The sequence below is a fragment of the Oxyura jamaicensis genome, chromosome 5 (assembly GCF_011077185.1).
Source record: "Oxyura jamaicensis isolate SHBP4307 breed ruddy duck chromosome 5, BPBGC_Ojam_1.0, whole genome shotgun sequence".
Taxonomy (NCBI): Eukaryota; Metazoa; Chordata; class Aves; order Anseriformes; family Anatidae; genus Oxyura; species Oxyura jamaicensis.
In genome coordinates this window covers 17,512,630-17,533,174 of record NC_048897.1, presented here as the reverse complement: position 1 = coordinate 17,533,174, position 20,545 = coordinate 17,512,630, and the positions used below count along the sequence as shown (strand labels likewise).

The following is a 20,545-nucleotide window of genomic DNA, read 5'->3' as shown; positions in this document are numbered from 1 at the left end:
AAATATGTTTATGTCTCACATGATCATCCTCTAGACTGCCCTAAGTCCTAGAATCTTTACCACAGCATTGCACAAATCTTCATGTGAGATGTGATCATCTAGTTGGAGAGAGGAAGCAGCGCTAAGTTTTAACCTTCGTTTGAACACCAGTGTTCCCTGGAGTGCTAGAAAGTCACCCTTCAGATGCAATTACCAAAAAGTAGAAATCAAAAATAACTACGCTCAAGCAAAAATGAATGCTGTTTCAAAATCCTGGGCAAGAGAAGTAAGAAATTAATAGCATAATATTAATTTTTTAGTTTGAATTTTTAGAGATTGGAAGGTCTTTCAAGAACTGGAAGCATGAGAATATTTTAAATAATTACAGGGCTGATCTTGGTGGTTCATTTCTAAACCAACTGAAGCCCAGCATTAGAGCAATACAATTTCAGATGTTCATTCCTATCCTTCAGTAAACTCTAACGAAGTCAGTTCCCGGATAGTTTTAAGCTCGTATCACTCACAATGCCAGCCACATACACGACCCCAGCTCACTGCCTCAGCAGGCCGAGCAGCCTGCCAAGTGCCCGGGCTGTGCTGAGATGGCACCGTTCAGGTAACCGCCTGCCTACACGCCTCAGCACACAAGCCAGCGCTATTTCCCTGCTTCCACCGGCCTCCCACAGGACCCACTAAGCTACCTGCTCCTCCCCACCTCGCACGCAGACCCACCGCCCAGAAGAAGCGCCTGGCTTACCTCACCGCCGCGGGACACGCCACGAGCGCCCGCAGGATCGCCTCCACCTTCTCGGGGCCGCCGGCAGGGCAGCGGCCGAGCTGGGGCAGGCAGGCCTGGGCGAGCCCCCAGCCGCCGCGCCGCACGCACTCACAGAAAAACCCCAGCAGCCGCTCCTGGGAGGCCGCTTCTTCACGGCCGAACGGATGCATCTCCCCCGCGCGGCCGGGACACCTGGGCGGGGTGACACACGCCGAAGAGACGCCGTGAGGAGCCCACCCCGCCTCGCCTCACCCCATCCCACCCCAAATTTCTCCTTCACGCTGAGCGGGCAGCCGGGGCTTCTCCGCTGCTGCCCAAGACTATGGATCGGAACTGCCCGGCAGCCGCCGCCTCAAGCAAGACGCTGCCCGCGTTACCTGGCGGGGCAGGAGGACGCGGCCCCCGCGGCGGCGCCAGGCTCTACGGCAGCGCCGCCCCGCTCCCGGCCGCCCCGGCCCTCGCCGCCGCCATCTTGGGCGCTGCCTCAGCTGACCGCGCCGCCGGGCTGGCACGCGGGTAGGAGCGCGCCCATTGGCCGGGCCGGGGCAGAATGTAAATAAGCCGCCATCTTTCTTTCGGGAGCTTGACGGCGCCGGGAGAGTCCGGGCAGCGCGAGCCACGCCCCCTCCCGTAACCACGCCCACACGCCCGCCTCTCGTGTTTCTCCGGCTGCTCGTGGCTCTGATTGGCTTCCGCACGAAGCTCCGCCCCCCGCCTCAGCGCGCGGGCTCGCGACGGGCAGCGCTGAGGGGACTGGGGGGGGCCGTGGGCGCGCATCTGCTCCCAGGGCGTGCCGTGTACCTGTGTATGTGGTGTACATCTGCACACATTATTTACATCTGTATGCACACAAATATAAGAGAGGGGTATACTTGTGGGGGTGCATATATATATATACATATACAGAGCGTAAATACTGCAATTTGTCTTCATAAGCGCATCACAGAATCCCAGAATAGACATGTAAACATATATACGCTTTGATACCATTTCTGGACTCTCCCAAGGGGTTGAACAGATATCATATATCCCTATGCAGAGAGAATGGGGGAGAGAGGTATACACACAGAGGTATATTCAGATGTGTGTATATCTATATATATTTACCCCTTGTGTATGTTTATACACTTACATGTATATCCTGCTTTCTATACAGGGAGATATGACATATATATATATATTCACCCCTTTAAGAATGGAGGGAAGAGGCATAAAAATGCATTTTATAAAAAGACACAATGCTTAAATGCATTAAATGTATGTAAATAAATAAATACAATGTCTTGCACATGCATGCGTTACTAAGTGTTCCTCTAAGGCGCACCCGGCCCTCCCATGCAGGGCGGCAGGGTGCCGCAGGGGCTCCCCACCCTCTCACCCACGCAGCCTGGGTGTTTCTGAGCATCCCAGGGGGACACAGGGGGCATGACCAGGCATGGGGGCCGTGACTCAGCTGCTTGGCTGGGTGGCGTCCAGGCGCTGCTTGCTGCTCGGCAGAGATAACCACCACCACCACCACCCCACATCCTCCCTTTATTCCGAGCTTTTTGTTTGTTTGCGTCCTCATACGAAACAAAAGCTCCTCCAGGGACTCCTGCAGTGGAGGCCAGTGTGCGCCCAGAGCAGTGATGACAGAGAAGGAGAGGTGTCCCAAAGTAAGTGAGCAAGGGGGTCCCCAAGGGCTACTGAACGGAAAATACGGGAAGGGGGCCATGCACGCGCTGGGACTCACCTGCACAGCCCACAAGGTGCTGCAGGAGCTTGTAGCTCTACCAGCTATGGGGTCCTGAGTATTTCTCACCCGTGCTGTTGTCTTGGTATCAGCTGAGGGTTGGCACATGGGTAGTCATGCCTCTGAGCTTGTTTCAGCTGTGATGGAAAAGCTGGAAGTGTTGAAACCGTGCAGTTGTGGTTTGATCTATTCAGTTTTGATTCCATATGCTTTTATTGACTGTATTTTGTATGGTGAAGTACTACACAAACTATTTATTGACCTACACCAAAGATGGTCGAGGGGCTGGGGTACATCTACTATGAAGACAGGCTGAAGACAGGTTCGGGTTGTTCAGCCTGGAAAAGAGAAGGCTCCAGTGAGACCTCATTGCAGTTTTTCAGTACCTAAAGGGGGCTTACAGGAAAGCTGGACAGGCACTGTTTGTCAGGAAGTGTAGGGATAGGACAAGGGGGAATGGTTTTAAACTAAAAAAGGGTAGATTTAGGTTAGACATTAGGAAGAAATTCTTTACTATGAGGGTGGTGAGACACTGGAACAAGTTGCCCAGAGAAGCTGTGGATGCCCCATCCCTGGAAGTGTTTAAGGCCAGATTGCATGGGGCTTGGAGCAACCTGATCTAGTGGAAGGTGTCCCTGCCCATGGAAGGGGGATGGAATTAGATGATCTTTAAAGCCCCTTCCAACCCAAACCATTCTCATTCTATGGTTTATCCAATTTGATTTTAGATCTCTCCTTAGAGCCAGACTCCTTGTTTGAGGAGCTGTTTCCTCACCTAAGAAACGGCAGGTGGCTGATGCTTTGCTTTTGTTACGAGGTTTACAACATACCTGCTGGAGTCACCTGCCCAGTTCTGCGAGAGTAAATGTACATTGTTAACGATGATCAGTAGAGCTGTCATTTCTGAAGAGATTTTTCTTTAATTTCTTCTTACATTGGTGTTGTTAGGGGTATATTAATGCATCTGTGATGCGGTAAACTTTGGCTAGATGTAAATATCTAGGAGGGAACAATTGTTTAATGTCATCTTAGAAGAAGATATAATTAGTATATTGGAACTAGGAAGTGCTGTATAGGTGAAACATTTTTCATCTTGAATTTGTGTTCCCATTAAGTAAGCTGGCATTCAGTAATTCCAAAATCTAACATTGGGTGTATTTTCCAATCATCTGAATTTGAAAACATGTATGAAATACCCATAGCAATGTACACTTGAATGGAAACCCATAGGTTTCCATGCTAATGTAGTGCTTCTAATAGCCAAACTACTAAATGATACACATACTGTGCAGTTCTTCTAGCAAAAAACGTCTGAAGTGGTTTTTTTTTTGGAACACTGGAAGGATAAGGCACTTTTTATCTGTAACAGTGTCTGTTGTGCACTGGCTTGAACAATTATCAGTGTTATGCAAACTGCTATTAACACTCGTGTTTCATAGCAGCTTCTCTCCAACAACGATGCATTTGGAGTGATTACATGCTACAGCGTAATACGCAGAATGCCCCTACTATTTGGCTCCAAAATCTCTCTTATTTTTCCACGCTAACCATCGCCTCTATTAGTTTCTCCACTGACCCTCAAAGCAGTCAGAGTATTACTTGGAAAAAGTAAATGTGGCTCTGGTCTGCTGGTGGAGTTTGCAACTACAGTAAATGGGAGAAAAGATCACCAAAAAGTGATGGCATTTTAAAGATACTTAAAGGTACATCAGGATCTACCTCGGATAAATACAAAGAATAAATGGAACTTCTGACTAAATACAGGGAAGCAGTGTGAACCAGGCTGACCAATAAAGCTGACCTTTACTCCATCCCAACCTATCCTGTGCACTGTGAGTGTTTGAAGATTGACCTGCGCTTGCTGGCTCTGCCCCAGGGCCCCTCAGCCCACCTCCTGCTCCCAACAGCAAAAAGCCAGTGCATCTCTGCCACATCATTTCTTGTGTGGCATGGCCACAAGAAGATGACAGCCAGGGAGGATTAGCAGGGGGTACATGCGTTAGCTGGTCATCAAGCGGTACCAATGTGGTTGCGATCAGGTGTAAGGACACAGTGGTGCTTCTGTCAAAATACAGAGTTTGTGCTGGCTTTATGTCCTGGCTGAGGACAGAGACTACCCATTCTGGTGTGACGCCTTTTGATACCAAGTTAACCTATCAATGTTTGTTAACGAATTTGAGCTGACAGAGTAAATTCACACATGGCCTGCATCATGCTGCTGCAGAGCTTTTAATCTGCTCTGTGGAGCGCTGCCATGACCTGATTTTCTGTCATTAGACTGTTGTGTCACATCACTGGGTTGTCTGAGGTATGGCAGTTGCCTGGCTCCTGTCACTTGAGGCACGAGGGTCACCTCTACAATGATGCTGATGGCATCTGCCCATGCAGTCTCAGCAGTGATCACTGACCATACACGTCTGTCAGGTATGGTACAGGGAGCAGCCGATGGCGGTCCTTAGTCAGACACCCTCCACCAGGGTCGACGGTCCAGTCAGCCAGCCACCAGGCCGGTGTCAGTCATTGTGGTCATGTCAGCCCTCCTGTTTGCCTACGATACCAGAACTGACAGACTTCGTACTAAAAGCATAAAAAGTACTTTAGGGGGGAGATATTTTAAAATTCTTTTTATATACAAAATGCAATCAAGCTCTCAGAGGTAACCTACTGCAGCTCGTTTCCCCTGTAGGTGGAGCAGTATGTTGGTGAAATTAAAGGTGGACTGAGACCTGCCATGAGAATCACTGTCATAGGGATGGTACCTTCCAATCCCAAGAGGTAGGTGGGGGTCACCTGTTCTCATATGCTCTCCTGCATGCCTTAAATTCAGAAGATTTCTTGAGTGTCTGTGCTCTTTGGGAGGAAGAAAGAGATACAGATTCATATTTTACGTCTCTATTTAATTTCTCTGCTCTTAAATTAAGATGTGAATATTGAGAAACAATTCACTATTTGGACTTTCTGACTGCTCCACCAGCCTTTTCTACTCCTTGCCTTTATCTAAGTATGAACTAGAGTGGGGTGAACAAATGGCATTCCTCTTCCAGGAACAGGTGCAATTCAGAATCCATATCTAGGTGGTCTGCTGGTGGCCAGAATCAACACCACTTAGTCTAGATGACAGCAATTGTGCTATCATTACACTTTTTTTTTTTTTTTTTTTTTTTTTTCATCTTTGGCAATCAATTCCAGTCCTTTCATTAGTGGAGTGTTTTCCATAACCTCATTTAGGACACAAATTGGAATTGTTATCCACAAATATCTGATGTCAATCACAAGAGAGGGAAAGCAAAATCAGAAGTCACTAGCATCCTACCAGAAACTGGAAGAGAAACAAATAATGTCTTGTTATCAGCCCTTTCTGCAGCTTCTAAGCCTGTGCACAGTCCCTGTAGGAGTCCTACATTTCAGTGTGAAAATCAACAGCTGCCTCTAATCTTTATAAGCATCTGCCACGTTCCCCATGTCCTTTTACATTTCTGAAAGCCTCAGTCATTTAACTGTTTTCTAGCTTTTCAGTGACTCTGCTCTGTGATCCAGTGGATGCAAACAAAGATGTCGGGATGCTATTTACAGTTAACTTTAGTGACAAATCCATCACCCGAAATGCACGAATTGCTGGGAAGTGGGGGATAGAAGAGAAGAATATTCCCTACTTCCCATTCACAGCAGGGGACACATTTAAGGTAATTTTCGGGGTATTATGCATAGGGTGAAGAAAAGGAGAAGAGCAGGGCTGAAGGCTATGTATATCACCTCAAACTGCTAGCTTTTGAAATTGCCATGTTAACAGCCGTGGCATACTAGTCTAGTATGGCACAGAGAGCAACAGGAGACATTAATTTCTTTCTCTAGTTTTACTGAGAGAACTCCCTAAAAAGAGTTTAGTAGTATTACCTCAGCAAAGGGTAGGTTATTTATCATGGGTGTTTTAGAAGAATTAGTATACTTTGTGTTTCACTATCCCTATTGCATGGGGGTTCTAGGGTCATGCTGATGAAATCAGCTCTGCTGCTGGCCTCTAAAGCCCTCCCCTGTCATTTTCCATTGCAGATGGAGTTCTTATGTGAACACCAGCAAATACGGGTCTTGCTTGATGGACGGCAGCTCTGTGACTTCACTCACCGCATTCAGCCCTTGAACTTGGTGAAGGCTTTGCAGATCACAGGGGATGTCAAACTTACCAAAGTGGCTTGAATAAACAGCGACCACAATATCAGCATGGGACAGAGAAAAATGTACATTCCCCTATCAACCTCCTGGTTGATTCTGGGGAACTGGGACTGTGTCTTCTTCATTTGCTGATATGTTTGAAATACACATTTTTTTTTCTAATACATGCTCAAAAATTGCAGATATGGCTGGTCCAGATAGATCAGAGGTCCTCTGCTGAGATACCGTGTCAGTCTCCCAAACTGCAAGATTTATGATGCTATGCAGTATCCTGTATCTTCATGGTTCCATCATGCCCCAGACATGGAGTTCAATCCTTTGTTGTGGTCTGGCTGTTACCCCTGTGACTAGAACTGGGCAGTGTGCAGGTAGTGAGAATGAGAAAAGGGAATGGGAATATTTCCTTGTGAGTGAACAAGGGAGTCTGGAGGGCCCCAATGAGTCTCACATTATCAGGAGAGAACTGCTTGTCCGGGAAGCTCTACTCAATCAGCACTAGCTATATGTGCTTTCCAGTATGGAGCAATAAATGTCTTACCACCATCCCTGTCTCTTGCAGGTAGAGTTCTCAGGGACTGAAAAGTTTCAACAGTTGTAGATTTCACAGTCTTCTCTGAACCAGCCCTCTGAAATTTTACCTGTAGCTGAAACTGTGTTGCCCATTTTTGCATCTGATTAAAACTGCATCTTTACTGGCAAATTTCTTCAGCAGCTTTGTTAAATATTTGAATGCAAATGAGTGTTATGCTGAGACTTCATTGCTGTAGATTTATAAAAGAGTCCCAGATGTGTGGCTGTTGTAATACCATCGCTGCTGGCTTTGGCTCTGCTTTGATTGCTTGGTAATAACACAGGAAGAAGTGAAAAGTCTCTTGATAAGAGATTTTTTTTTTTTTTAAATACATAACTCAGAAGGCAAAAAGTCTGTAAAGAGATGGTTCTGTGGATAGAGGGCTATCAAATTTCTCTGTGACTTTATGGAAGATATATAGCATGCTGCCTTCAAAGTGGTTTTGGAGACTGCAGAGTCTGTCAGATACAGGTACTCAGACAACAGAGGAATTTTGTAAAAATAGAAAATTAGCAGGCTGATCAGGTGTTTTAGTCATCTCGTACATTCCATTCTACTCTGGCTCTGTGGACAATGTCTCACTTCCCATATTATTCTAAGTTTAAGGTGTATGAAGCCATTATGATCATATACTCCAACTGAGAAAAATCGTATCTGAAGAGCAGAGAAGATTCAAATGCATTGAACTTTTTAAAAAATATATGTTTAATGATATCAGAGTCAAGCTTGCTAGACAAATAATTGAAAATGTAATGGCTTAAAGTAAAAAAAAAAAAAAAAAAGGCAATAATGAGAATTGCTATTAGAGTTCTCAGTCCACATGGTGCTCCACATAAATGGATTCATGGTGATAAACATGAGGAAGTCTTGCTTTTAGGGCTGAGTGATTTTTTCCGCTACAGTCAGCACCAGCCATTGTTTGGAATAACTGCCACTGATCTGATACTCAGGATCATGTCATACCATGGGTTATTAACAGCACAAGAATAATGGATGTACCGGAGATGAGAATCCTTTGGTCTTTTCTGGCATAACAGAGAGCCAAATGGTAGAGCAGATGGATAGACAGAGACTCCCAGTCTGTTTCCCAGTAGCAATTATCGCGGCATGTAATTGTGACTTAGCACAAAATTCTTTCACAGTGTATCACACAGTCTCAGACACCAGGACCTTTCAGACTGTGACGTTATTCACACACCTTGATTCAATCCATGTAAAATAATTAAGTTTATGAGCCCCTTTATAAAGGGGAAAGGAGCAAGAAATTTCTGCTTTGGAATAAAGCACAACCTGGATCTGTCAGATATACACTGAATACTTGTACAAGAGATTCTTTTTTCTTCCACCTTGGAATAGTATATCTCATTGTTTCCTTGTAAAACATCATTTGTCTGTATCCACCTATTGTCCTTTGTCTCTTTGTTGGATGGTAAATTCCTGGTGGAGAATTATTCCATATCTGTATGACTCCTAAGCACCTAGAATTCTGGTCTGTCAGGAATTTGCTAGGTGTTATGGAAATACAAATAACAAAAATAAAATGCCAAAGTAAAAAAAAAAAAAAAAAAAAAAAGGCCAGACAAAGGGAGCAGGAAACTTGGTCACAAGTGTGACTTTTCTTTTGCTATTGAGTCCACCTTACTCATGTCAGTGGTTTGATTGCCTCAATCCATTGTGTTCGCTCTGCCTTGGAGCTGGCCTGGATATAATAATGAATGTCATTTTTGGTGATGATTTTGAAAAGGTTGCCTTGTACATTGCCCTTCACTCCTGCAGAGAGAAAAATGTGACAGATCAGGAAAGTGCATAGAGAACTGCTTTGAGGTAGGTAGGATCTTACTGGAGTTGTAAGTTGGAGAGATGAGCTCTCCACCAGTTTGCGCAGTAGATTAGATTTGTGCCTGTTAGTAAGGAGCTGTGTTGTTCATCATGGCCCTCCATCCTGGACCATATATTTTTTAAGGCTCTGTCTCTTGTCTTCAGAAAGATACTGCCTATTTGTGATCCACACATTGTGCTTACTATACTAAAATGAACTGCTTTAATAGCAGAAACACCTGTGAGGTTGAGGTTCTAGACAAATGCTAAGCATATTCTCTAGCAGAATTGGTTTTTATATTGCTATCTTTAAGTCTCTCTTACATCTGGATTCTTGCAGATCCAAATGAGAGTACATACATGTGGAGAGGACACATGAATAAGGGACAGCGTCAGGGGTGCCTCAAGACTTTGAGTTCAATAACATCCAAAAAAAGCATTTCCTCTTTGGCTGTTAACTCCGGAATATTAATCTATATCTTGAGACTTTCTGAGGGGTCACCTGACTGAGAATAGTCCATAAACAAACAAACAAACAAAAAAAAAAACTCAAGATATCCAGAAGTAACTCTAAAAAAAATCCCCTTATGGGACAACATCAGTATGGGAATGTCTGATGAAATACCTTCTCTCACTTGCAAGGGAGAAGAAACACATTCGTACAACCAGCCATGAACACAAACCCACTCCCAAAGACTGTGTTGTTATAAGTACCTAAGTAGCAAAGTCTAGAGGCTCATGCTTTACCTGCTGGGACTCCATTGTCCTCCAGAGCTGAGACAAGACAGCCACGAAGAGAGAATCCACCTACTGGCTTGTTTTCTTCCTGCAAAGAAAAGGGAAATGAGGCTTAGCTGCAAAATATCATAATTGGAATCATTTCCCAGACCACCCCAATTATTTTTATGAAGGTGGAGAAGTAATGCCAGTCTTTCTGGATACAAAACATCCAAGTCACAGAAGTCAGAACATGTAATTAAATGTATTACTATTTTGTTTGGGCCTCAGACGTTTCTCTGATGTAGCTGGAAATGGTGGAGACCAATTAAAAGCACAAAAGGTAGGCTAACAATCACATTTCAAACTTATGTATAGTTTTATCAATAACAACCCATATTAATTATATGTATACACATACACACTTCCGCAAGTTTTTAGCTTGCAACTATTCACAGCCTGTATGGAAAAAATCTGACCATTTTCACTAGTAGGCTGGCTCTTGTGTCTAAACTTCAGACTCTAAAGTTTGATTTTATAGCATTACAAGGGCAAGTTGCAATGCAAAACAAAACAAAAAATCCCAACAACAACAAAAACCCAAGCCCAAATCCCAAACCAAAAAAGACCCCACAAACAAACAAAATAAACAACCAAAAATCACACAAAGAAACAGGTAACAAAACATGAACCAGGCTCATAAGTTCTTTTCACTGTTATGCTGTTTGTGTTTTCTTTAAAAATTACATGAAACATTGCTATAACGTATTCATCTTAGTGGCCTCTTGGGCTTTGCAGTAACCCCATGCATTGGGGGCTGGTGGATTCACATGCCCTTCTGGCTCACTCTCATTGTGATGGTTATATCCATGATGACAAACTCTACTATTCCTTGAGCACGTTTAAATCCGAGTGGCAGAAATTCCTGTAAATATTTTGGGATCAAGGAGACCCTATTCAGTGTTGTAAAAAGAACATAGGAACTCCTAATAGCAGAATCACTGTCAAATGATGGGATGTCAGCCCAGAAAGACTACAGCCCAGGAAGAATCCCTGCAGGATCGTGGTCCCAGACTGTGTGGGTACGAGCAAAAGAAGAACCCCTAAACTGCTGCCCCACAGCTAAGGAAAGGGAATCTCAGTGGAGAAAAGACAGGCAGGGGGCACAGGGATAGAAAAACATACAAGGACAACCTCCTAGAGTAAGGCCAGAGAGGTCTTATTTCCTAGGACATCAACAGAGGAATCCAGGAGATCTGGGAGAGAGAAACATTTACGGCATGACTGTGTTATCTTTTCATTATAATATTTAGGTCTGGAAGAGGATTTCTGAGGGTACCAACTCCACACTCACATACCTTAGTGGGGTCATAGTAGTGCAAGAAAGCAGGATCAGCTCTCAGAACAAATTTCCTCACCTTCCAGTTTTTCCTCTTGTGTCCCTGCAAAATGGAAGAATTAATGTTACCACCAGTAAATACCTCCTACAAATGGTCATTTTCCTGCAGGCTCTATGGAAGGCTTAAATAGGTACTGAAAATAGAAGTTTTGCAACCAACAGAGAAAAAAAAAATCTGACATCTTAATAACTCTCAGGATTTTCTGCCTAACATCCTTCTTCATAGATTGATAATTTCTTAGTCTCTCCTTTCTTGTACTGAAAAATCACAGTTCCTCATACAAAGATGTGATCATGCAAGGCAGGCAGGTTTCCTTCTGCAGGTGGCTGTGTTATGCTGTGAACCAATGTGACTGATCCTCATCTTGCTTGTGGCAAGGGTCTAAAACTAAGTCTCGCAGACTAAGAGTTGGGATCCCATAAGCAATTACCACTGACAGGTAATTACACTTGAAGAAAACAGGACTCACCCCCAGCAGAGCATCTGTGTGTGCATGAGTGACTGTCCACAAATTAAGGTCCACTACATGCAAAAGGCAATTTCCCAGCCTTGAAATTTGGCCGTGGCCAGCAGAATATCATAGCTGCTTGCAAAATCCTGATGGGATAGGTGTGATCAGAAGGACGGTGGATCTACTTGGTGTGAATGTAACAACTCTGGTGGAGTATGTGTGGGACTTCTGTTTTCAGTTTTATCTTATACCTTTCAGTATGCACTCAATATATACAGAATATCCTATTAATCCTGCCAGAGCAGCAGGTTCCATAGCTCACATCCTGATAGCCAGACACTTTTCACTTCATGATCTCTGATAACTGTGTTGATGGGCAGTTTAAGTCTGCTGGACACAACTCCCCAGCCATGCTTGTGTAACACTCATTCATTCTCCTTGCAGCTATAAGAGCTGTCATTTTTCTTGCTTCAGTGAAGGTTCAAAGATTTTATTTACCTGTTTCACTAAGAATCCTTGCTTCACAATCATGCCACTTAATTCTGAGATGTTAAATTGTAGCTCTTCCTTGGTGCTGAGCATTTTCTTACTGCTCTCAGCCTGCGAACACAGAAAAGATGGCTCCACCTTTATTTTTAATCTTAAGGACAAAGTTCTGCATTTTATTTTCCTTGAGCTGTTTTTAGTGCTTTTTTTTCCCAAGTGAATTTTGTATGGCCGCTGTTAAATGCAGACACAGCAGTGCCAAGGGCTGCAACCTTTTTAATGCCAAATTACCTTATTGTAGATCCTTCAATATCCATGTAGATTATTATTATTACAGCAAAAGTACAAGCACTAACGCTATTGAAAGCCCAGAGCTGCTCCTTTAGTGCTTGTTTTCACAGCTTTCATATTTTGCCTTTGGATGCGTGCTGTGTGTGTCCTGCTTTAGCACTGCCTCAAATCAAATGCCTGACCACGGGCAGAGGAGCTGCCTCTGCTGGCAGCCACACCACTTACAAACATGTACAGCGCGGTGGAGTCGTCGAGGAACTGCTCAGAGAGGTCGCTGTAGCGCATGGCCTCTATGCTGCGGGCTCCCACGGGCTTGGTGAAGTTCTCCTCCATCAACATGGAAGCCAAGGTGACAGCCTCAAACCGCGACACAGCAAAGCTGTTGGAGATGAGCCAGTCCACCAGGGCAGAGCCTGCAGGGAGAAAGGCAGCTCTCAGATCAAAGCAACCCGCTCTTCCAAGGTATGACTAATGTCTCCTGCCATAACAGGCCTTCCTTTGATGAAAAACTTTGGCACCTTCATGAAGGCTGTCAGTGAAGTGCAAGATTGACCGGAAGAGTGGGGTCCTATGTATCCTTCCATATATCCACAGAGCAAGAGAGAAAGGTATTGGAGAATTCAGCTGCACCAGTACTTTCCAGTGGGCCATAACTGATCCCACCATCAAGTCAGTACAGTGGCTCCCTTGTCCCTGCAGTGTGGCATGTCAGATGTGAGGAATTCCTTTGTCTGCAGCAGGCATACCTGTGAAGGTCTCTTTGTATCTGTTGCCTTGCTCCAAGTTGCGAGTCAGCTTAATTCCAGTACTGCTGTCACGCATTTTATCCACTATGTGGCTGTAAAAGAGTACACAGGACAATGTTACTTTAACAGAAAGTCAGGCAGAAACTCACATGCTTCTGTCAGTGCCCAGGATGCCCTAATGATTACCAGCATAAAGCTTGAAAACAATCTAGATTAGTTTAGTCCTGAGTTTGTTGTAGGAAAACTTTATTCTCCCAATACACAACACTAAAAAAGACACCTCATAAAGTATCTTTCATTTTAAAGCACTTCAAACTGGGCTACAGTCAGACTCCGTTAATCATCTCAACACAAATCAAATTCATGTCATTTTCCTATTTGTTAATAGAAGTTCTCTTTTAACATGATGCACCCTGAAAATCCTAGCCTGGATTCTGGCTGTCAGCTTTGAAAATGCACCAACACGGCATGCACAAAGTCATCTCTCAGTCTTTTTGTGACCTTACAACTTCCAAGGTAATGCATCTCCTCAGTTAGAATATCTCTGCAGCTGACTAGCTGCCTCCAAGCTAGCAGTGGCATGCCTGTGCAGAGCTCCTATACATCCAAAAATGAGGGTCAGGAAGAAAATGCATTCCTGTGCCCTGACAAAAGTGTGTGCAAATCCAGGACAGAGCAGCCAGTATAGAGGCTCCTGGCCATGAAGGAGCAGATCTGTGCAGAGAGAAGCTGCCCTTGATCCTCCCCATCCAGCAGCTCAGGTACTTTGCAGACTACAGCGATAGTGGAAGGTGAAACTATAAACACTTACTGGAGGCTGATATTCTCCAGCAGTTTGAAAGAGTTCTTCATTCTGTGAAGCTCTTGCACCTGCACTGGGTGACCAGCATGAATGGCTCCAGTGATGTCCAAAGCCCAAGAATCTCGCTCCTCTCTAGAGCAACATTCAAGGAAATAGTCTGTGTTGGTTTTTGTCCTTAGTTTGATGAGTAGCTGTGGAGAGAGAAGCGCAAAGCAGTAATAACATTTAGCTCTTGCCCTCCACTCGTATTTTGCTTCTTTCACCACTAGCCCAGGCGACAGAAATTGGTGTGATATGGCATCCCTCCTGGGTAATACTGACCTGAAGGATGATGGATACAGCTCAGTTTTTTGGGGAGATTTTTTTTTTCATTAGATCCCTGAGTTTTTGGTTACAAGTGCAGTTTGTATATATGGAGCTTGTAATTCTTGAAAGAGAGCACACTGCCCAGAAACGGGATGACACAAGAGCGTGCTGCTGACTGTGGAGTTTTCACATCCAGATCTCTTGCTTATCAACAACTACAAACTCTCACTAGGCTCATTCTTCCATGAGACGTACTGAAATAGTCAGCAATTTACAGAGTCATTTCCCTTCTGGCTCTTCCGAGGGGAAGTCTGCATGACCGCTGCCCATGGGTGAGTGGAAAAGCCCAGGAGGCACTTTCATTTCCAAAGCCTTTTCGTTGGAAACTTTCCACAGCAGTGAAGACCCACTGGGAAAGGAAAAGGGAGGCTGACCTGTCTGCCTGAGAGCCCTTTGTGAATATGGACAGTGTTTACAACCTCTACCATAGATGATAAACTGTCTTTTTCCCCCATCATTCTCAAACCAGGTTTAATTGAGCTGCTTATGTCCTCTCTCCACACATTGTTGGGATGATGCATTTGCATTTATTCTTCCATGTGTGTGAGGATTTTTTTTTCCTTTTATCTTTTCTTTTTTTTTAGTGACTGCACCTCAGATTTGTGCACAGGGAATGACAAAGCCACAACGAGGCAGTTAACTGCTTGTCCTGGTTACATTGCAAATGGCAGTTTCGCTTTTAGTGAGGCCTACTTTTGGAAACACATGCCCCATTAAGGTAGTTACAGCAATCAAAGAAATCAGGAGGAGAGCAAAACACAAGAGAGAATTTAGAAAGCAAGTGTCAGTCAGAAGGGATACATTTTTCTAGTCATACCGGTCTGTTCTCATATTCCAAGCATGGACAAGTAATAGTGCAGCCATCCAAGAGGATCCTGCCCTTTGGAGAAGATTCCTTCTTGCCTCCTTCAAGTTTATAGTACAGGAGCTTATCCTGAAGCAGAACGAACCATCTTACTTTCCAGTTATGAACGATATGTCCCTAGAGGGGAAGAAATGCACATATTAATACAAGCATTGAAAAGTGGGTGTTTTCTTTTTCGTTTTCATGTAAATACCATAAGCCAATAGGGAACCGTATGAAAAGAAACATGAGAAGTCATCGTCAGTCCTGCTCTCCCTGAAATACACATCTTTAGTAATAACAGTTCCACCAGTGTAAAAACGGGGAGCAAGAACAGAAAGGTGCTTTGCTCTTTCTCCATAGGAAGCAACATTTTTGCTGGCAAGAATTGTTTCTTGCAAAAGCTCCCAAGAATTATCTCAAAGAGCCGTCATTTGGGTGTGTGCCCGCCTGCTGACAGCAGCAGGCAGGAACAGGGCTAAATCTGAAATCGGTGAATGCGTCAGCGTGGTCGGCAGCTCTTGGAGACAAACCCTTTCTTTTCAGTGCCCTTGGGTGTTCATCTGTTTTGTTCATTGTCATTTTGGTTGTGGCTATAGGTGCCAAGTGGTCCAGAAAGTGCATTGCTGTGACTTGGTTTTTCTTTACATCCCCTCATGCTGCCAGATGGTGCTCTATTTCTATCCTACCTACCTCCGACTTCCTGGGCTAAAACACTCCCTGTGCTGCTGTTTTTTTGCAAATACTCTCTTCAATGGCAAAAGACTGAGCAATGGCTGCTGTCAGGTACATCCTTGGTTATACAGAATAAAATACCTCTTCTTTCCCCTCCATAAACAGCCCCCGGCTGTCTTTCGCCCAGCTGCATGGGAGAGCGAGCTGAGCGAGGGCTGGTGCTGACAGGCTGGGTCCTGTCCTACGGGGTCAGGTCCCGCCTCGTGGTGCGGGGAGCTGCAGACGACGGAGCATCACAGCCTGCAGGCAAAGCCCGGGCACAGGCAGCTCTGACACCTGGGAGAGGTGGGCATGGCTAGGAGGAACAAACATGCAAAGTCCAGTTGTGGCAGGAATCAAAGCTCATTATCTTGCTATGAGTAAAGGGGAAAACCAGCATTTCCACAGAAGTGGGGTAATGAGTCTCTAAAATCCAGGGCATGTTAGTTCTAATGTCTGCTAGTCTATACTCAACACAGTTAAACTAGTTTGGCTTTGTTCTTTCCTTCTCTTCACCTTCCCCACTTTTTCACCTGATGTACATCCACTTCTCCTTTGCTACAGTTCTTTTTTTTCCTTCTCAGAGATTTCCTCTTTTTAGGATGTGACATTACCTTTTTTATTTTTACCTGTCACACATTGTACTTCTACATTATAATGCATAATTCAGTCATTTATAATGGATTTATCCTTCCTCCTCGCATCTGCTCTTCTTAAGAAATCCATTTCCTTTACCTGATCCCATCCCTTCACTTTTTTTTTTCTTCCCCTCTGGATCTTGTTCCCTCCTCCCTCAGTGTCCTTTATTCACCTCCTTTCTGGCCTCCTTTCTATCAAACTGCACATCTCAGTGATGTTGCACAGCCAGCCAGCAGTTACAGCTCTGCATGCTGATGACACCCGTTCCTCTCTCAGACACGGTGCCTCAGCTTCCCCTCTCTAATTCGGTAGTCACATAAGAGACACAAAACACGACCGTCGCCCAGAGCGGAGAGCAGGAGCTGGGGCTGCTCTGCCCTCCCCATGGAAGGGGCAGCAGGGCACAGCTCGGACTTCCCGCATCCTGCAGGCGCGAGACCTGCCAGGAGAGCTCCCAACAAGAATTACTGTCAGGTTAGCACCAGAAGCAGACACGTACTGTAGGAAAGCATTTCCGAAGGCGTGGCAAAGCTTTGAACAAACCCTTGAATTGCACTTCAAGTGCACAATCAAAGACCATATTAGTCACTGAGACAGACTTGGTACGGAAAGCTGCTCTTGCACCCTGCACCATTGCCCTCTACTAACTGATTCGATCCCCTGAGGAGAAACAATGGGAAAGGCTGAAAGCTGTCATGCTGTCTTTCAGTCAATTTCTGCATGTTTCAGCTGAAAGTTTCTTACAGTGGAGCTTTTGGGGTGTGCAAGAAAAGTTGTATCAAAGACATTTCCATATTCACATTGCTCTCACCCTCTTTAAAATCTGTTCCCCATCCTCTCACACACCCTGCTCAGCTGTCTGCTTAAGAAGACACAAACTGTCTTAAGGGACTTTGCAGACATCTCCCCTCTGCCCATCCTCCTGTGGCCACTTCTCCTGGTGCCACGTAGCCTTTCACCAGGTACTATTACTTTTATGTGCTCTTTGCAAAGGTGTGCCCTCGGTGCAGATGTACCGGCTTTCCAATAACTGAGGGAGCGACACTGATAGCTTGCTCACTTTCCTCTGGGCAAACACCGACACGGGGAACTGGAGGGAGGGCATGTAAGGCCTGCAGCTCCTGCAGCTTCCTCCACAGGAGCCTGTAGGGATCTGGGGGAGCTCCTCAACCCCTGCGCTCAACATGCCGCCTCGCCAAGAGCCCTGGCTCCATCGGTTCCCTTCTGAGGGACTGCTTCCACCTTTGGAGAGCATTGCACACAGGAGCCCTCGCGGCGCTGCCACAGCACCTACCCGTTTGACGAGGAAGCCCTCCTTCAAGACTCCAGCTGCCTCCTGCATCACAGCCAGCCGGCAGGAGAGATGAGCCCCCGCTGAGAAGAACCTGATCCCTAGCAGTCTGTCTCTCTGCACGTGAGGAGTTCAGGCAAGCTCATTTTTCTCTGCGACCCTCCTCCTGCGTGACGTACTCTCCCTTCCCTTTTTTCTCCCGCTCTGTGAGACATTAGTTAAACATTGAGCTGGCTCTGATACATTACCTGCCCTCCAGGGAGGAAAACAAAGGGAAGTCTAAAAAGGATCTCAAAGGGATTTCATAGAATTTGGTATAGTAAAAAAAAAAAAAAAAACATTGAGTGAATAAGCCAAGGTAAGCAGCAGCTTCACGGTGACAAAAGAGGTGAGACACAGGAACTGCATGGGAGGGAGAAGCAGAGTTATAAAACTATCTCAATTTCAGAGAAGTCCACTCTATGGCATAAAATTTCTCATCTAATAAGCATATTTTCTAGGGGTTCTAAAATCAGAATACATTGAGTATAACATACTGAATATTGTAATTACAATGAGGATTTTACAAACCTTAAACTAATTGCTTTTGATAGAAATTTATTTTACCAAAGAAGCCCAAATGTCTCTCAAAGCCCAGTCTACTTTCAGTGATCCTTGGACACATAAACCAAGATTCCCAGATATGCCTACTTCAACTGAATATCCTAAATCTCTACGTAAGCAACTACTTGGGTTTTTAGAAAAGTGGTTTGATAAATAAGCACAGTGCAGGGACTTCTTGAAAGCTTGAAAGTCCTAAGAGCTTTTGAAACAGTGCCTTTTCTGTGCCTGAATATGAGCTTGAGTTTTTTTTTCATTTTTGAAAAGCTTAGCCATGATAAATCTATTTGATAGGTCTTGAAGAAATAAGCCAGTGTTAGTAATAGTATTTCAGACAGAGCTGCTGTGTACAGTCTTTGCTGTATTGTTAGCATTCCATGACATGCAGCCAATTTAAGGTGATATATGTGGATAAAGCTACAGACTGTGATAAGAAAAATGACGTACAGTAAAACAAATAACAAAAGCACTTGTTGCTATGCACCCACAAGAAAAGAGTCCAGAGTTCTTAGGTAAGACAAGTTGACTCACGTATCAGTCTTTGCATACTGGATCAGATTACTGGTCATACTTTCCTGTATTGAGGAAAAGGAACAAACAAATCATTACCTTATCTTTATATTATTTTTCTTATTTCTAATGAGGAGGGAAGTAGAGTGAAATACCAAAGAAGGTATTCAAACATGACAACATGCTGGAGACTACCCAGAGAACAACTCTGCATAGATCGCGAGAAATATAGTGGGTAACTGAAGACTATTTGAATTTTTTTTTTTTTTAATCCATTCCTGTATAAACAGAGAATATGCTAGCTAAGGTTTCAAAAGCAGCCAACCCACATGAAGTGCGTGGCTCATGCTATACTCCCTTTGCCACTGTGGAAAAAGAAGGCAGTCCCATGACAACCATTTGTGTAAGTCAGTTCACAGTTAGCTGGTTCTTCAGACTGTCTGAACTGAGTTCAGTAAGCTTAACAGGACACCTAAAGGATTAGTTTTCTTACAGGTACATAGTGTTCTCAAATATAGCAGCATAAATTTTCATAAAGAAAAATATTTTTTTTTTTGTGACCTGAGAGTAGAAAATAAGATTTTTACTTTTTTTTTTTTTTAATATAAAGAATGATCTGTCTCTGTGTATATGCATAAGTGTATATACAAATAAAAGTATGTACAGAAGCGGAATTTTGGGAACAAAACTGAGGAAGTCAACAGAAAAAAAAAAGTTTAGGTCACTGAACGCTCCGTATATCAGAATTAAACTTGGCCTTCTACAAACGTGCACTGCCCCACCACTGTTAAAATTCAGGTAGTAACATATGAACGAGTCACAAAAGGAGGCACACAAGGATATGACCAACACTGAATCAAAGAAAAAAAACCTTGAGTTTAAGTAGACAAGACACATTAACACCACATTTGTTTCCTAGACTGGCATACTTCATACAACCAGCTCCAGGAAGAGTGTTCCATTGCACCGTACTTGAGGTTTGACTTCACGTTGCTTGGCTTGTTACTGCAGGCAATCCGTAACAAGGTGGGTCAGGTAATTCCATGCTAGCGAGGACAGGCAGAAGCTTGCAGGGGGCTCTCGCTCAGACAGTGATCTCAAAATTACACAATAACCAGCCCTGGTCGAAGATCTGAGCAAGTGAGCTTTTTTTTTTTTTTTTTTTTTTTTTCCCCAGCCATGCAGACCACCCACAACAGTACAGAAGTTTCTTGGCAAAATTATTACTAGCAATGAAAAATTTTATTGTCAAACTGCTGGTGAACTTTGAAGTAAAAGTTCCCCTAGCTGGCCATTAAAAAACAGGTTTTATATCAGGTTTATTATTATTAATAATATGGATTTTTTTTAAAAAATACTTCAATGTTTCCAAGCATTTTTTCAATGCTTGGGATTTTTGTAACGCACACATATCCACGGACCCCCCCCCCCCCCCATTCTATAGAGGTCATTCGAGGCTAACAAACTGCCCATATATTGCTCCCTTAAGTTAAGTACAGACAGATTTCTTGGCTTCGTAGGAAAAGGGTCATATACTGTCAAATGAGTCAGTAGATTTGGGCTGTCATATTCAGGCATGTGCTGGGAAGGCAAGTTCTGGCATTCGAGTCTTTTGGTAGAAAAGGATGTGCTTCAAACCA

The 20,545-nt window shown here is 44.2% G+C and overlaps 3 protein-coding genes across 4 annotated transcripts in view; 1 reads left to right on the top strand and 2 right to left on the bottom strand.

Moving 5' to 3' along the window:
• The window catches only part of ZFYVE26 (zinc finger FYVE-type containing 26), a 46,970-nt gene extending 45,756 nt beyond the window's left edge, over positions 1 to 1,214 (bottom strand). The window contains exons 1-2 of the mRNA XM_035327546.1: positions 1,135 to 1,214; positions 737 to 949 (exon numbers count right to left, since the gene is read on the bottom strand). Of these exons, the coding sequence (XP_035183437.1) occupies positions 737 to 927 (191 nt within the window). The 5' untranslated portion in view covers positions 928 to 949; positions 1,135 to 1,214. The remainder of the gene's footprint in view (positions 1 to 736; positions 950 to 1,134) is intronic.
• Positions 1,215 to 2,315: 1,101 nt separating this feature from the next.
• LOC118167766 (galectin-related protein A-like) lies at positions 2,316 to 7,788 on the top strand. The gene is made up of 4 exons (XM_035327555.1): positions 2,316 to 2,412; positions 5,176 to 5,264; positions 5,998 to 6,172; positions 6,540 to 7,788. The coding sequence occupies exons 1-4, from the start codon at positions 2,386 to 2,388 to the stop codon at positions 6,681 to 6,683; spliced, it is 435 nt and encodes a 144-aa protein (XP_035183446.1). The 5' UTR covers positions 2,316 to 2,385; the 3' UTR covers positions 6,684 to 7,788.
• A 138-nt stretch (positions 7,789 to 7,926) lies between these two features.
• PLEK2 (pleckstrin 2) lies at positions 7,927 to 19,613 on the bottom strand. 2 transcript variants are annotated; one of them, XM_035327550.1, is made up of 10 exons: positions 18,927 to 19,613; positions 17,799 to 17,999; positions 15,125 to 15,289; positions 13,951 to 14,132; positions 13,140 to 13,231; positions 12,619 to 12,806; positions 12,115 to 12,216; positions 11,124 to 11,207; positions 9,796 to 9,874; positions 7,927 to 9,000 (listed from the first exon to the last, which is right to left on the bottom strand). In XM_035327550.1, exons 2-10 carry the CDS (start codon positions 17,844 to 17,846, stop codon positions 8,873 to 8,875), a joined length of 1,068 nt encoding a protein of 355 aa, XP_035183441.1. In that variant the 5' UTR covers positions 17,847 to 17,999; positions 18,927 to 19,613; the 3' UTR covers positions 7,927 to 8,872. The 2 variants fall into 2 exon arrangements, with proteins under 2 accessions (XP_035183441.1, XP_035183440.1); XM_035327549.1 differs by having other exon boundaries at positions 17,799 to 19,613.
• Positions 19,614 to 20,545: the final 932 nt, after the last annotated feature.

What these genes read in the sequence shown, in the direction of transcription:
- LOC118167766 (XM_035327555.1), top strand. Translation starts at nt 2,386, where the DNA reads ATGACAGAGAAGGAGAGGTGTCCCAAA. An exon ending in AGAAGGAGAGGTGTCCCAAA is followed by an intron (nt 2,413 to 5,175) that starts GTAAGTGAGCAA and finishes TTTCCCCTGTAG; the next exon opens with GTGGAGCAGTATGTTGGTGA. An exon ending in GTACCTTCCAATCCCAAGAG is followed by an intron (nt 5,265 to 5,997) that starts GTAGGTGGGGGT and finishes ACTGTTTTCTAG; the next exon opens with CTTTTCAGTGACTCTGCTCT.
- PLEK2 (XM_035327549.1), bottom strand. Translation starts at nt 17,846, where the DNA reads ATGCAGGAGGCAGCTGGAGTCTTGAAGGAGGGCTTCCTCGTCAAACGG. An exon ending in TGGAATATGAGAACAGACCG is followed by an intron (nt 14,133 to 15,124) that starts GTATGACTAGAA and finishes CTCTCTCCACAG; the next exon opens with CTACTCATCAAACTAAGGAC. An exon ending in CTGGAGAATATCAGCCTCCA is followed by an intron (nt 13,232 to 13,950) that starts GTAAGTGTTTAT and finishes ACTCTTTTACAG; the next exon opens with CCACATAGTGGATAAAATGC.